Genomic DNA, 13052 nt, shown 5'->3' with positions numbered 1-13052 from the left:
ATTGGGAAGGAGAAGATGGAAGGCAAGGAGAGAAGTAGAAAGTGGAGCCAGAGTCTATAGCAGGCAGAGCAACTCCCTGATTGGTTGCAAATAAGATGCCAGGCAGGTGGGGGTCAGCTAAGGGCAGATTAAGGTGGGTGGCACAGTACCCTGTTTGCCCTTATAGATCAGCCTCCATCGGTTCTTTACATAATAATAATAATAATAATAATAATAATAATAATAATAATAAGCATAATATTCTGCCCTATACCTGCAGGTCTCAGGGTGGTTTCAATGTGGCCAGTAGGTTGTTCGGTGTGTCCTTTGTTTCATTCTACAAATAATCCCTTCAGTAATCCACACTCTGCAGCCTTCCTGGGTGCCCATGTTTCTTGAAAACCCCGTGACAGCCTCAGATGGGCTTTCCTGTAAGCATGGGAAGGGCTGAGGGCTGACTATTGTGTGTCCGAAAGCTGTTGCTTATTGTTGTTTTTAAAGTAGATGCTGCTGTTTAGTTGTTGTTGTTGTTGTTTTAAAAAACCACCCTATGTAGGAGGCTTGATTTTAAGGCAAAAGGGAGGGCTTTCCTTAAAAATAAAAGCAGCAGCCACACCAATCTCAGGCACTCACTAGTGCAGGCATAGGCAAACTTGGCCCTCCAGATGTTTTGGGACTACAACTCTCATCATCCCTAACTAACAGGACCAGTTGGTCAGGGTTGATGGGAATTGTAGTCTCAAAACATCTGGAGGGCCGAGTTTGCCTGTGCCTGCACTAGCGAGACTCCTTAGCTTCTAGTGCTTCAATCAAAACCCAGGGGTGGAGATATTGTGGGGTGATTCTTTCTGTGGGGCATTTTCCAGATCAGGAATCTCAATCAGCTGGGGAGACTGCAAAGAACTGGGGAGGAGTTGAATGGAAAGAAAACACACAAATACCAACCACAACCGTCACCTTGCAATGATAAGGTGAGCTCAAGACCACACAGCCATTGAAATTCTAACATGCCCCCAGAAAGAGGCAGAAGAATGGAAGCCTCTTTCGAAGGAGAAAGGAAACGTTTGAGAAATTAGAGGTTTGGGCACAGCAGTAATTAAAAAACAGTCTGCAGAGAAAGAGTTAAGCACCCTTACTGCTGCTCCGCACACATTTTCAGCACCCCCCCATCTCTACTTATTCCCCACAAATACATTTCAGTTTTAAAAGTCAGGAAACTGTTCACAGGCCTCCCATAGCTTGCCCTTGACATTTCTGGCATGCTTCACCCTGGATCTTAGAGCAGGCAGCCCACATCAAACCACGTCCAAAAATATCCATTTAAGAAGGAAGGCTGAAATATCAAATGTGCAAACAAAGAGAACACCTTCCTTTCCAGCTAAGCTGTGGATATTATGAGACCAGCTCAAACACAAGGTTTTGGAATGGTTTTCCACGCATCATCCCATGAACAGCAGTCAGAAAGGAGGGCAGATTTTATAGTTGCGCTGATCTGTTGCCTTTTCACAGAGAGTGTAGACAAGGTAGCTAACCATTTAAAATAAAACTACAAAACAAATGTACCTAACAAAGCTGAAAGCACTGTGGACGTTTCTGTGTGAAAGCACACAGGAGCAAAACACTCTGAGCCTGCTTTAGCTCTGCCTTTATTTTGGAGGGGGTTCCAGGGGACTGACAGCAGACCCTACAAAACTATGGGATGGAAACTATCGTTGGGTTGACAACGGTGGCTCAGGAACAGTCTGCTTCCTGTTGCAAAGGAACACAGAGATTTTTCTCAGCCTGGACCACTGGATTCTGAAACAGCAGGAGGAGGGGAGATGGATAAGCTGTCTCCATGACGACTAGGCCCAGGTTACCTCATGCCCCAATGGACCACAATGTGAAGAAGATATGAAGTTGGATACTTTTAGGGTCTCTTGGTCTGAGGGAGCCCTAGTGAGATCCTAGGAACATGACAGCCAGCCCAAGACAAAGACGTGGTACTTCAGGACAGTCAAGACCAGAGGTATGATGAACTTTCTGCCCCATGACCTGTCATTTCCCAATACAGAGCCAAAAATTTAGTTATGAGGAAAGGGGGTGAGGAGAACCCACCAGCAAGTTCATTTCTACTAACCTTCACCTGAATTCACCTGAACCTCTCTCCTGTTTGGAATAGAAACCTAGAAGTCATGTTTCCTTAACTTTTTGAGGTCAAAATACTATACTGCTGGTAATGGAGTAAGCCTTTAACTATAAGGTTAGTGGAGTTTAGGTGGACCAATGGGAGGTTTAGCTATGGTTAAATTGCAGTCAATTTTAATCTTGCATGCTTTAATCATTGCATGTAATAGCTACTTTAACTGATGCTTTAATAGAAGACTTTACACTTTATTTCCCCATGTAATCATTTCATCGTAATCCTCCCCCCACTGCGCCACATGAACTCCTCCTTATATTTTCCCTTCCTCAAGATTCATTTAGGTATAATGTGCTTCTGTGTTCCCTTTGAAATTCTTTGTGGATTATGCCTATATCTCCCATAAAGTGATAGGCATTCACTGGTTCCCTACAGCGAATTTTTAAATTTTTAAATATATTTTCCAAACTGACTATGGGGTAACCAGCCTTGTATAACCAACATCCTTAAGACTAAAGTTTAGACTAAATGACTAAACAACAACTTTGGCCACCTCATGAGAAGAGAAGAACCTATTTATCTACTTGCACTTTGACGTGCTTTCGAACTGCTAGGTTGGCAGGAGCAGGGACTGAGCAACGGGAGCTCACCCCGTCACGGGGATTTGAACCGCCGATTTTCTGATTGGCAAGTCCTAGGCTCTGTGGTTTAACCCACAGCGCCACCTGTGTCCCCTGAAAGGAACTTAGAAGGGGATATTTTAAAGGACTTACGTTCTCTCACCCAAGAGTACTTGCCCCCAACCTGGATCTTAGGCATCCAGGAAATTTGCTCCTTTTTTGCAGAGCAAAACAATCTACATTTTACCTTTGTACCGAAGTCTAGTTTCAACATGCGAACGCCACTCTCTATCCTCCATCCAGGCCAGCTAGAACCATGATGATTGTTGGCGGACACTTTCCAGCCAGCTAAAAACTCTCAATGGGGGCATGAAAGAGGGCCAATAAGGGGTGTGGCTAAGGAGGGGGTGTGGCCTGAGGAGCATCCCAGTGGTCAGAGAGACCCAGATTTGGCCTCAAGTTCCCAACCCCTGATGCATAGGACTGCAAGGTTAGTTACATTAAGCTCAAGTGTGCTATGCATTTTCCCTGCAATGTTTCGGCCCAGATTCATAGTATCCAAATACACATTTGTTCTGCTATACTGAGCTACTGGTTCCACACTGACCGGAATCGTAATGCTAAATCCGAAACAAATCCTCTGGTCCCAACTCCTGTTTAGACTGAAGCTCCATGACATTGAAAGGCAATAGTTCAATACATGCGAAGATTACAGAAACAAATACTTCCCTTTCCTTGGCTCTGATCCAGGAAACAAATCATATAATATTAAAATGCTGCTGTTTCATTTAGCATAAGGTATTCTCATGTACTCATGGATTATTAATTACACAGACCCTGCAGAGGCTATCAGAAGGAAGTCTTTAGCAAGAGATGGCCGACTTAAAAAGGGATGATTTGTTCTCATTTTGGCGTGCTTTAATTCCAAAGTGGCTGTTTTTGAACAGATATTTGGGATTTAATATTTATGCATTGGTTATAGTGGTTTTAAGAGGCAGGTGATCTATGAACAAAAAGTGGGGGAATGCAGCTTTTTTTTAGTTTGTTAAACCTTACATCTCACGGCAACTCTGACGGAAAGGGGGCGGCCTTATGCAGTCGCCACCACATCTAAATCTATTACTCCCCACCCCACCCATATCACCACCTCCATTTCCTCAGATTTAAACAACACTGTAGGGAGACTGGGAACATGGGACTTATAGTTTAGCTAGAGTTTACAGACAAGTGGCTTCCCCGGTCCACCGACAGGCTCGGTGCACTGGACTCGAATCTTGGCCTCCTTCCAATGTTGCGCATCATACACATGATGTCACAGGCAGGCCCCAGTGCTGAACATTCCCCACTGTTCCCAAGCCAGCACCTCTGACTGAGAGCCCAACCAGACTATATCCAACAGGCCCTTCCAAGGGAAAATGGCCTCACAGATGAGCTGCTTTTAACGGAAACTCATTGATCAACCCTTCTCTCGTCAAAAAAACACACCCCAAAATGCTTCTGATGAGACTTTGGGTTTCTGGAAAGCTTTTAAAGCCACTTTTCCAAAGCAAATTTGTGCAGAATGGCACCTTACTTGTTGTAGAGAACAATGTCTGGCCTCCAAATGAGCTCAGAGGGAATTCGTATAGAAGTCACGTTTTCGTAGTCCTCGGGATCCCAGCGTAGCTTATAATCGTGCCACTCCTGCAAACCCAAACAAAAGTGTTTTTTTTATATATATATTAAAAAATCAACATAGTTAATTGGACTAAAAAGTGAAAATGAAACTAATTAGCATCTTGAGAAAATGAATTACTGTCCTGCAATTTGCAGTATTAAGCATGGATATGAAACACTGCATGCTAATTTGTGTAACAGGATCCCAGCTGTAGCCAGCTCTGTTCCAGCCCCATTTCCCAGGGAGACAAACCCCATTCTGTGTGAAAGGCAGGGCTCTGAGAGACTTCAAATGAAACCCGCCTTGAACAAACAGTGCCAGCCTCTGTGATCTAAACCATTGAGCCTCTTGGGCTTGCCAATCGGAAGGTCAGCGCTTCGAATCCCCGCAATGGGGTGAGCTCCCGTTGCTCCGTCCCAGCTCCTGCCAACCTAGCAGTTCGAAAGCACACCAGTGCAAGTAGATAAATAGGCACCACTGCGGTGGGAAGGTAAATGGCATTTCCATGAACTCTGGTTTCTGTCACGATGTCCCTTTGTGCCTGAGCGCTGCAACCCCATAGAAACCTTTGACTGGACATAACCATCCAGGGGTCCTTTACTTTTACCTTACTGCTCTGGCATGCTGTACAGTGGCCATCAAATATGGGGCAAACAGCAGGAGGAAGGGGCTGGGAGGAAGGGGGTGCAAGATTTCCAGGTCAACAAGGCCCCTTTTTAGAGTCAGGGTGGGTCTTAACTAGGGCTTGTGTGAGCATGCCAAATTCTCTTTTTGCTTGGTTTCTCATTTCTCCAATCTTACGTTTAGTTCTCCACATTCCCAGATCAGTTTACAATTTCTTTTTAAAAAGGTCCTCCTGAAAACTCATCAGCATTTCCGGGCAGAAATTCTAACATTTGTATGCATTTTTGCCTATTTCATTTTTTTAATTTTTTAATTTTTTGCAAAAGCAATTTCCCCTAATGTATTTCGTATGTTATGTCATTCATTTAAGGCATTTATATACTGCCTAATCATGAGCATTTCTAAGGAAAGCGCATGAAAAATAAACCAGGCCAAGCATAAAACAATAAGCGGCCTTCTCTCAGTATACCTGCAGGAGCATCCTCATCCCCATCGTTCTGCTCGGACACTGAGGTCCACCTCTGAGGGTCTTCTGGCGGTTCCCTCATTGCGAGAAGCAAAGTTACAGGGAACCAGGCAGAGGGCCTTCTTGGTAATGGCGCCCTCCCTGTGGAATGCCCTTCCTTCAGATGTCAAGGAGATAAAGAATCATGTAACTTTTAAAAGACATCTGAAGGCAGCCCTGTACTGGCATGTTTTTAACATTTGATGTTTTTAATTATATTTTTAGATATACTGTAAGCCACCCAGAGTGACTGAGGAAACAGCCAGATGGGCTGGGTATAAATATTATTATTATTATTATTATTATTATTATTATTATTGACCTACTGAAATAAAAAAGTAATTGCTATGTGCCTGAAGTTCAGCAAGGAAGGTGCCATAGGTTGAATGCACTGAGTGCATATATTTTCAATAATATGCACATTTTTATGCACCCTAGCATATGCATTTTTGTACGCAATGCTTGGTTGGGAGAGCTGCATTGCATAGTCACCCTTGTATAGACTTTGCACCTGAAATATGTCAGCTGGTAACTAGAAATGAAATCTTTGCTCTTTCATCAATGGTGCAACATTCCCTTCCATTTTGTGTTGCCTCGTTTCCCCTCTTAATTCCACATTGTTTTTTTCATTGAAGAAACATATCCGTTGGCCAGTTGAAGACAAATATCTGAATGCATTCCAGTGCTGAGGTCCTGAGCACTACTGAAATGGAGCTGTGCAACTGCATTCGTATTTGCCCTTGAAAACATCCCACTGGATTACACCCTCTATTTTCTCAACAGACAAAAAGTGAGACATTTGTAGGGGGGGAATGAGAAATATAGGATAAAACATCTTGGTTGACTCACTTGTTTCACCCACACATTCGTGGTCATCATTTGGTTTTTTTCATCCTGGAGAGGGGGAGAAAGAGGGGGGAAGTCTGAGTTTCAAGAAGAACAGCCACTGTCCACAAACAGCTCCTGAAATAGCAGCTTTCATTGCTGCCGTCCACTTTTTTTTTTTCTTGCAAGTCACCAGTAATCACAGTAATAAATGTATTTAAGCATCAGCTAAAAAAATGAGAAGGGTGCCGCTGTGGGTTAAACCACAGAGCCTAGGACTTGCCGATCAGAAGGTCGGCAGTTCGAATCCCTGTGACACGGTGAGCTCCCGTTGCTCGGTCCCTGCTCCTGCCAACCTAGCAGTTCAAAAGCACGTCAAAGTGCAAGTAGATAAATAGGTACCGCTCCAGCGGGAAGGTAAACGGCGTTTCCGTGCGCTGCTCTGGTTCGCCAGAAGCGGCTTAGTCATGCTGGCCACATGTCCCGGAAGCTGTATGCCCGCTCCCTCAGCCAATAAATTGAGATGAGCGCTGCAACCCCAGAGTCGTCCACGACTAAACCTAATGGTCCGGGGTCCCTTTACCTTTACCGAAAAGAATGAGATGTTTCCAAACGTTTTAGCTTCATGCAAAACAGAATGCATCTGCTTCTCTGCTGCTCAGCAAGCAAGCCTAGCAGCCTGATCCAGAAGCTGTGCACCCGGGGGCAGGGCTAGCCGTCCATGGCGAGTGGCGAGCATCCCAGGGGGCGGGGCGGTGATGTCACCCCCCCTCAGGGATGGCACCTGGGGCATGCCACACCCACTGCAGTCCCCTTCCTCCGCCAGTGGCCTGATCTCATGCAGTTTCTCTAACAGCTTGCACTATGGGAGCTATGATTCTATTAGCCACTGAAGGCTCCGGGAGGGCAGCACTTTAGCCTGGCATCCATCCAGTATGTTTCCGAGCACAATTCAAAGTGTTGGTGCTGACCTTTAAAGCCCTAAACGGCCTCAGTCCAGTATATCTGAAGGAGCGTCTCCACCCTCATCGTTCTACCTGGACGCTGAGGTCCAGCACCGAGGGCCTTCTGGCGGTTCTCTCACTGCGAGAAGCCAAGTTACAGGGAACCAGGCAGAGGGCCTTCTCAGTAGTGGTGCCCGCCTTGTGGAACGCCCTCCCACCAGATGTCAAAGAGAAAAACAACTACCAGACTTTTAGACGACATCTGAAGGCAGCCCTGTTTAGGGAAGCTTTTAATGTTTGGTGCATTACGGTATTTTAATATTTTGCTGGAAGCCGGCCAGAGTGGCTGGGGAAGCCCAGCCCGATGGGTGGGGTATAAATAATAAATTATTATTATTATTATTATTATTATTATTATTATTATTATTATTATTATTATCCACCCATTTATTGGTCATGAGGCTGAGCAAACAGGACCTGAGCACAAAAGCACTCTCCTCTCCTGTGGTTTCCAACAATTCGTATTCGGAATCATTGTGACCTCCAAGTGCGGTGCCAGAGCATAGTCATTGTGCTTAGTATCCATCAATAGCTCTCTCTTCCTGCGTTCCTGCATTGCATGGGGTTGCAATAGATGATCCTTCAGGTCCCTTCCAACTCTACAATTGCCATCTCTTGTGGGAATGAGTTCCATTGTTTAACTGTGTGCTGCTTCCCTCCCTCCGACCCTAGCCTGCCCGTTGAGAGGGCAGAAGATGGCTGTTGCCGTCTATCCCCTCTTGTCACTGCTGCTCACAGGGAGCATCAACAGGGCAGTGGCCACAAGGAGGAGGGCTCAGTGACTCGGGGTCAGCAGTGGGGTCCCTTCTGGGGTGTGGGCCTGGGAAAGTGCCGGGTGTTGCTGACTTCTGACACCAGCCCTGCTTGAATCCCCCCCTCCGCATGTATTCAGAGGGAAGGGTCTGTAGCTCAGTGGTTAGGCTCCTGCTTTGCATGTAGAAGGTAACCCTGCCTGAAACCCTAGAGCAGGCCTTCTCAACCTGTGGGTCCCCAGATGTTGTTGAACTACAACTCCCATCATCCCTACCTAGCAAGGTCAGAGCTCAGGGATGATGGGAGTTGTAGTCCAACAACATCTGGGGACCCACAGGTTGAGAACCGCTGCCTAGGAAGTCACTGCCAACCAGTGTAGACAAACCATGGTACCTTGGTACTCAAACCAGGAAGTAAGTAAGTCAACATCAACCTTGTTGGACTGGTCATGTTGTGTGAATGCCTGATGAATGTATTCCAAAGCAACTACTCTATTCCGAACTTAAAAGTGGAAAGTGTAATGCTGGTGGTCAACAAAAGAGATTTAAAGACTCTCTCAAGGCAAATTTAAAAAATGTAGTATAAACACTGACAATTGGGAAACACTGGCCTGTGAGCACTCCAGTTGGAGAACAGCCTTCAGCAAAGGTGTCATGGGCTTTGAAGACCCTCAAACTCAGGACAAAAAGGGAGAAATGCGCTAAGAGTAAAGCATGCTTGGCAAATCCTCACCATGATCAACTCCCGCCTGGAAACCTCTGTCCCCACTGTGGAAGGACGTGTGGATCCAGAATTGGCCTCCACAGTCATTTATGGACTCATTATTAAAACTGTGTTTATGGAAGACAATCTTAGGACAGTCGCCCTAACAGATGATCTCCGCAGGCAGCTGGATCGAGGCGGGTCGGGGCTGCTGATTCTTCTAGATCTGTCAGCAGCCTTTGACATGGTCGATCACGAACTCCTGGACCACCGCCTTGCCGACGTGGGGATCCAGGGCACAGTCCTTCAATGGCTGCGCTCGTTTCTCTCTGGTCGGGGACAGAGGGTGGCGCTTGGGGGGGAATTGTCATCACGCCACTCCTTGGTGTGTGGAGTGCCTCAGGGTGCAATTCTCTCCCCGATGCTTTTTAACATCTTTATGCGCCCCCTCGCCCAGCTTGTCCGGAGTTTTGGGCTGGGTTGCCATCAGTATGCTGATGACACCCAACTCTATCTGTTGATGGATGGCCATCCTGACTCGGCCCCAGACACACTGACCAGATGTCTGGAAGCTGTGGCTGGATGGTTACGTGGGAGCCGGTTGAAGTTAAATCCTTCGAAGACAGAGGTCCTCTGGCTGGGGCGGGACGATATGGGATTGAGGGGGCAACTCCCATCTCTTGCGGGGGTGCAATTAGTGCCAGCACCGGCCATTAAGAGTCTGGGTGTAATCTTCGATACCTCCCTCTCTATGGAGGCGCAGATTACAGCTATAACAAAGGCGGCATTTTTTCATCTCCGCCAAGCTAAGCAGTTGGCCCCTTATCTCTCTCGTCCTGACCTAGCCACTGTGATCCATGCGACGGTCACCTCCAGACTGGATTATTGTAACTCGCTCTACGTGGGGCTGCCCTTGAGACTGACCCAGAAACTCCAGCGGGTGCAGAATGCCGCGGCGAGACTCCTTATGGGGTCTTCGCTGCGAGAGCACATTCATCCGGTATTATACCAGCTGCACTGGCTCCCGGTGGAGTACAGGATCAGGTTTAAGGTGCTGGTTTTAACCTTTAAAGCCCTATACGGCCTAGGACCCTCGTACCTACGGGACCGCCTCTCCTGGTATGCCCCACAGAGAAACCTACGGTCTGCAAATAATAACATCCTCAAGGTCCCAGGCCTCAGAGAGGTTAGGCTGGCCTCAACTAGAGCCAGGGCCTTCTCGGCTGCGGCTCCAAACTGGTGGAATGCTCTGTCACAAGAGACTAGGGCCCTGCGGGACCTGACATCTTTCCGCAGGGCCTGCAAGACAGAGTTGTTCCGCCAGGCTTTTGGTCAGGGCGCAGCCTGACTCCCTCCTCTGGCAACCTGCACAGAATTTTGCTTAATTGGTTGCCATCAATTTGATTTAATTAATTTTTATAATGAAATATTTTTAGATTGTGTGATTATTTGACTGATTATTTGATTGTTGTTAGCCGCCCTGAGCCCGGCTTCGGCTGGGGAGGGCGGGATATAAATAAAATTTATTATTATTATTATTTATTATTACTCGGCTACGAGTGATCAAGGAAGAAGAAGAAGAAGAAGAAGAAGAAGAAGAAGAAGAGGAGGAGGAGGAGGAGGAGGAGGAGGAGGAGGAGACAATACTGTACAGTGGTACCTTGGTACTCAGACAACTTGGAACCCAAACACTGCAAACCTGGAAGCAAGTGTTCCAGTTTGCAAACTTTTTTTGGAAACTGAATGTGCTCCATTTTGAGTGTTATGCTTCCATTTTGAGTGCCACACTTTTCCATTTTGAGTGTTATGCTGAGGTCTGTCTGTTTTTGCTATTTATTTTGCGTTTTAGTTTTCGCGGCTCTTTTTGTTTTGTTTTTGTGACTGTGTGGAACCCAGTTCATCTACTGGTGGATTGATTGTATGACTGCAGTACATTGTTTATTGAGTTTATTTTAAGGATCAGTGGTCTCGTTAGATAGTAAAATTCATGTTAAATTGCTGTTTTAGGGGTTGTTTTTGAAAGTCTGGAACGGATTAATCCATTTTGCATTACTTTCTATAAGAAAGCACGCCTTGTTTTGGAACGCTTTGGTTTTGGAACGGATAAAGTTTGAGAACCAGGGTACCACTGCACTGAGATAGATGGACCAATTGTCTGGCTCCGTGTAAAGCAGGTTCCTATCTTTCTATTCAGGTCCCCACCTCCTTTATTCGTTTAAGTACACGTTCAAAACAAAGAAATAACATTTCCTGTTATTTCCCTCCGGCAGGATAGCTGCATAAGGTGCTAAGCCAATATACTGTGCTTTTAGTTTCACCCCAATAAATTTATCTTGATTGGTATTGGAATAGTGTGATCTTTATCCTGTATCCAAATGGTCCATTAACTCCCTATAAAGAGGCAGATTAATTCTTTACTCTTGGCATTTCGCTGGTCTCCTGACAATGCTCTCCTCCCCATTTCCTTCCATTTGTTTTAAGTGGGGAAGATACTTTGGGAGGGGGCCAGATCAGCTATACAAAATCAGCCTTGATTTGTTTTTTTAAAAAAATCAGCTGGGAAGGGACAGTTGCAGGTATGATTAGGAGATGAAGTTTGGGCGGGGGCAGACCAAAGTTATTCATCTGAGGATTTTAAATAGGGATTTGGAGGACAAAAATTGGCAGCTCCTTTTTTGTTTGTTTGTTTGTTTGTTTTTATATTTTATTTTCAAATTTTATAATCACAATATTTTAAAACTGAATACTTTTCCAAAAATACAATATAGGCTTCCGCCCACCCCTCCCCTGGATTCCAATTTTCTCCCCCTGATTTCTTGTATCTTATTTCATTTTTCCGAATCCCTTGTTTTCCCTCTCATTTCTCCTAATTTCCAATTATATACTTTCATAAATGTTATATCAAACCTGCTGTAATATATTTACAGTGGTCTAATCTACCACTCCATATTGCCATCCACTAACTATGGCTTGGCAACCATCAAATCCTGCAATGTATCAGATTAATAATTAAATTGCATTAGGGAGGTCCAATATAGATGTCCAAACTTTGGAGAACATTTGACCATTGAAAGAACAACTTGAGAACGTTCCACACCCAAAGGTTTGCAGAGGAGATGTCGGCAGTGAGTTCATTTCAACTCCAGTTCAAACTGCGGGCTAAGCACCATGTCCAATGTATATCTGATGATACCCCTTGAGGTATAACTCTGTTGGTGAGCACACAATTATCTCTCTAGCCTTGTCTAGAATTAATAAGAGAGAAAATTGGGCTGACAGGTCCAAGGAAGCAGTTAGTACTCAGGCTATATTATTGTGGCTGCTGAATGCAAGTTTTTATGGGACAATCATAAATTTAGATCCATGGCGCTGGAGAGGGCTCTCAAATAGGAGACGATGACAGCTGGACTCTGGTGATTGATCCCCGAACAACCAGGGACATCTGCCAAACTGAAAGCCATGGATACCTTCCAGTAGGGAGTATTGTAGCCTTGTTATCCGATAAGCATGGCTAGCATTGTCAGGTGACACAAGAGCCCAATGGGAGTTGACACTGGAGGTTAAATCTCCAGGATCCACTGAGGCTTTTTAGACTGAACCATTGTAACAAACGACACATACCCTTTAACATGCCATAGAGCAGGGCTTGGCAAAGTTTTTGTGGCTTGGGCTGGTTCATGGTCCCGCAGACGCACACACACATGTGCAAACACTAATTCTGGTGCTCCCTCCAGCACGGAGGAGGCGTGCGCAGCTTCATGCAGCCAATGTGCAGCTTCCTGCAGCCAATGGGAAGCCGGCCAGAGTCGCAGAAGGCGGTCCCCACTCTGCTGGTTTAGTGCGGCGCACAGCAGCCGACTGAGCAGGCGGCAGGGGTCCATGGGCCGGTTAAATGACCCTCATGGGCCGCTTGTGCCCCATGGACCTTAGGTTACTGACCCCTGCCATAGAGGAAAATAGGGGCATGCTATTTTAACATCATAGCTGATGTTAGAAGCCCACCTAGACAAACAGCATGCTATTCCCCAGACAAACAGCATGCTATTGTTGAAGTTTCCACTCCACCTGTAATACCCTCCAACATTTCTCTGATGAAAATAGGGGTATCCTATTCAATAATGATAATGTTAATATTTTATTTATACCCCATCCATCTGACTGGGCTGCCCCAACATAACTCCATGCCATCCAACATTTTTACAATGAAAATAGGGACATTCTACCACACACCCCAGGGACACGGGTGGCGCTGTGGGTTAAA

At 45.7% G+C, this 13052-nt stretch overlaps 1 protein-coding gene across 2 annotated transcripts in view; it reads right to left on the bottom strand.

The window, feature by feature from the left end:
- The window catches only part of CHRNA4 (cholinergic receptor nicotinic alpha 4 subunit), an 84444-nt gene that overhangs the window by 40143 nt on the left and 31249 nt on the right, over positions 1 to 13052 (bottom strand). For both annotated transcript variants that reach the window (XM_081196213.1, XM_081196214.1), the window contains exons 3-4: positions 6357 to 6401; positions 4295 to 4404 (exon numbers count right to left, since the gene is read on the bottom strand). In XM_081196213.1, the coding sequence (XP_081052339.1) occupies positions 4295 to 4404; positions 6357 to 6401 (155 nt within the window). The remainder of the gene's footprint in view (positions 1 to 4294; positions 4405 to 6356; positions 6402 to 13052) is intronic.

The sequence above is a fragment of the Podarcis bocagei genome, assembly GCF_964188305.1.
Source record: "Podarcis bocagei genome assembly, chromosome: 5".
NCBI lineage: Eukaryota > Metazoa > Chordata > Lepidosauria > Squamata > Lacertidae > Podarcis > Podarcis bocagei.
The sequence above is the reverse complement of the archived record's forward strand: the minus strand, read 5'-3'. Positions and strand labels throughout refer to the sequence as shown.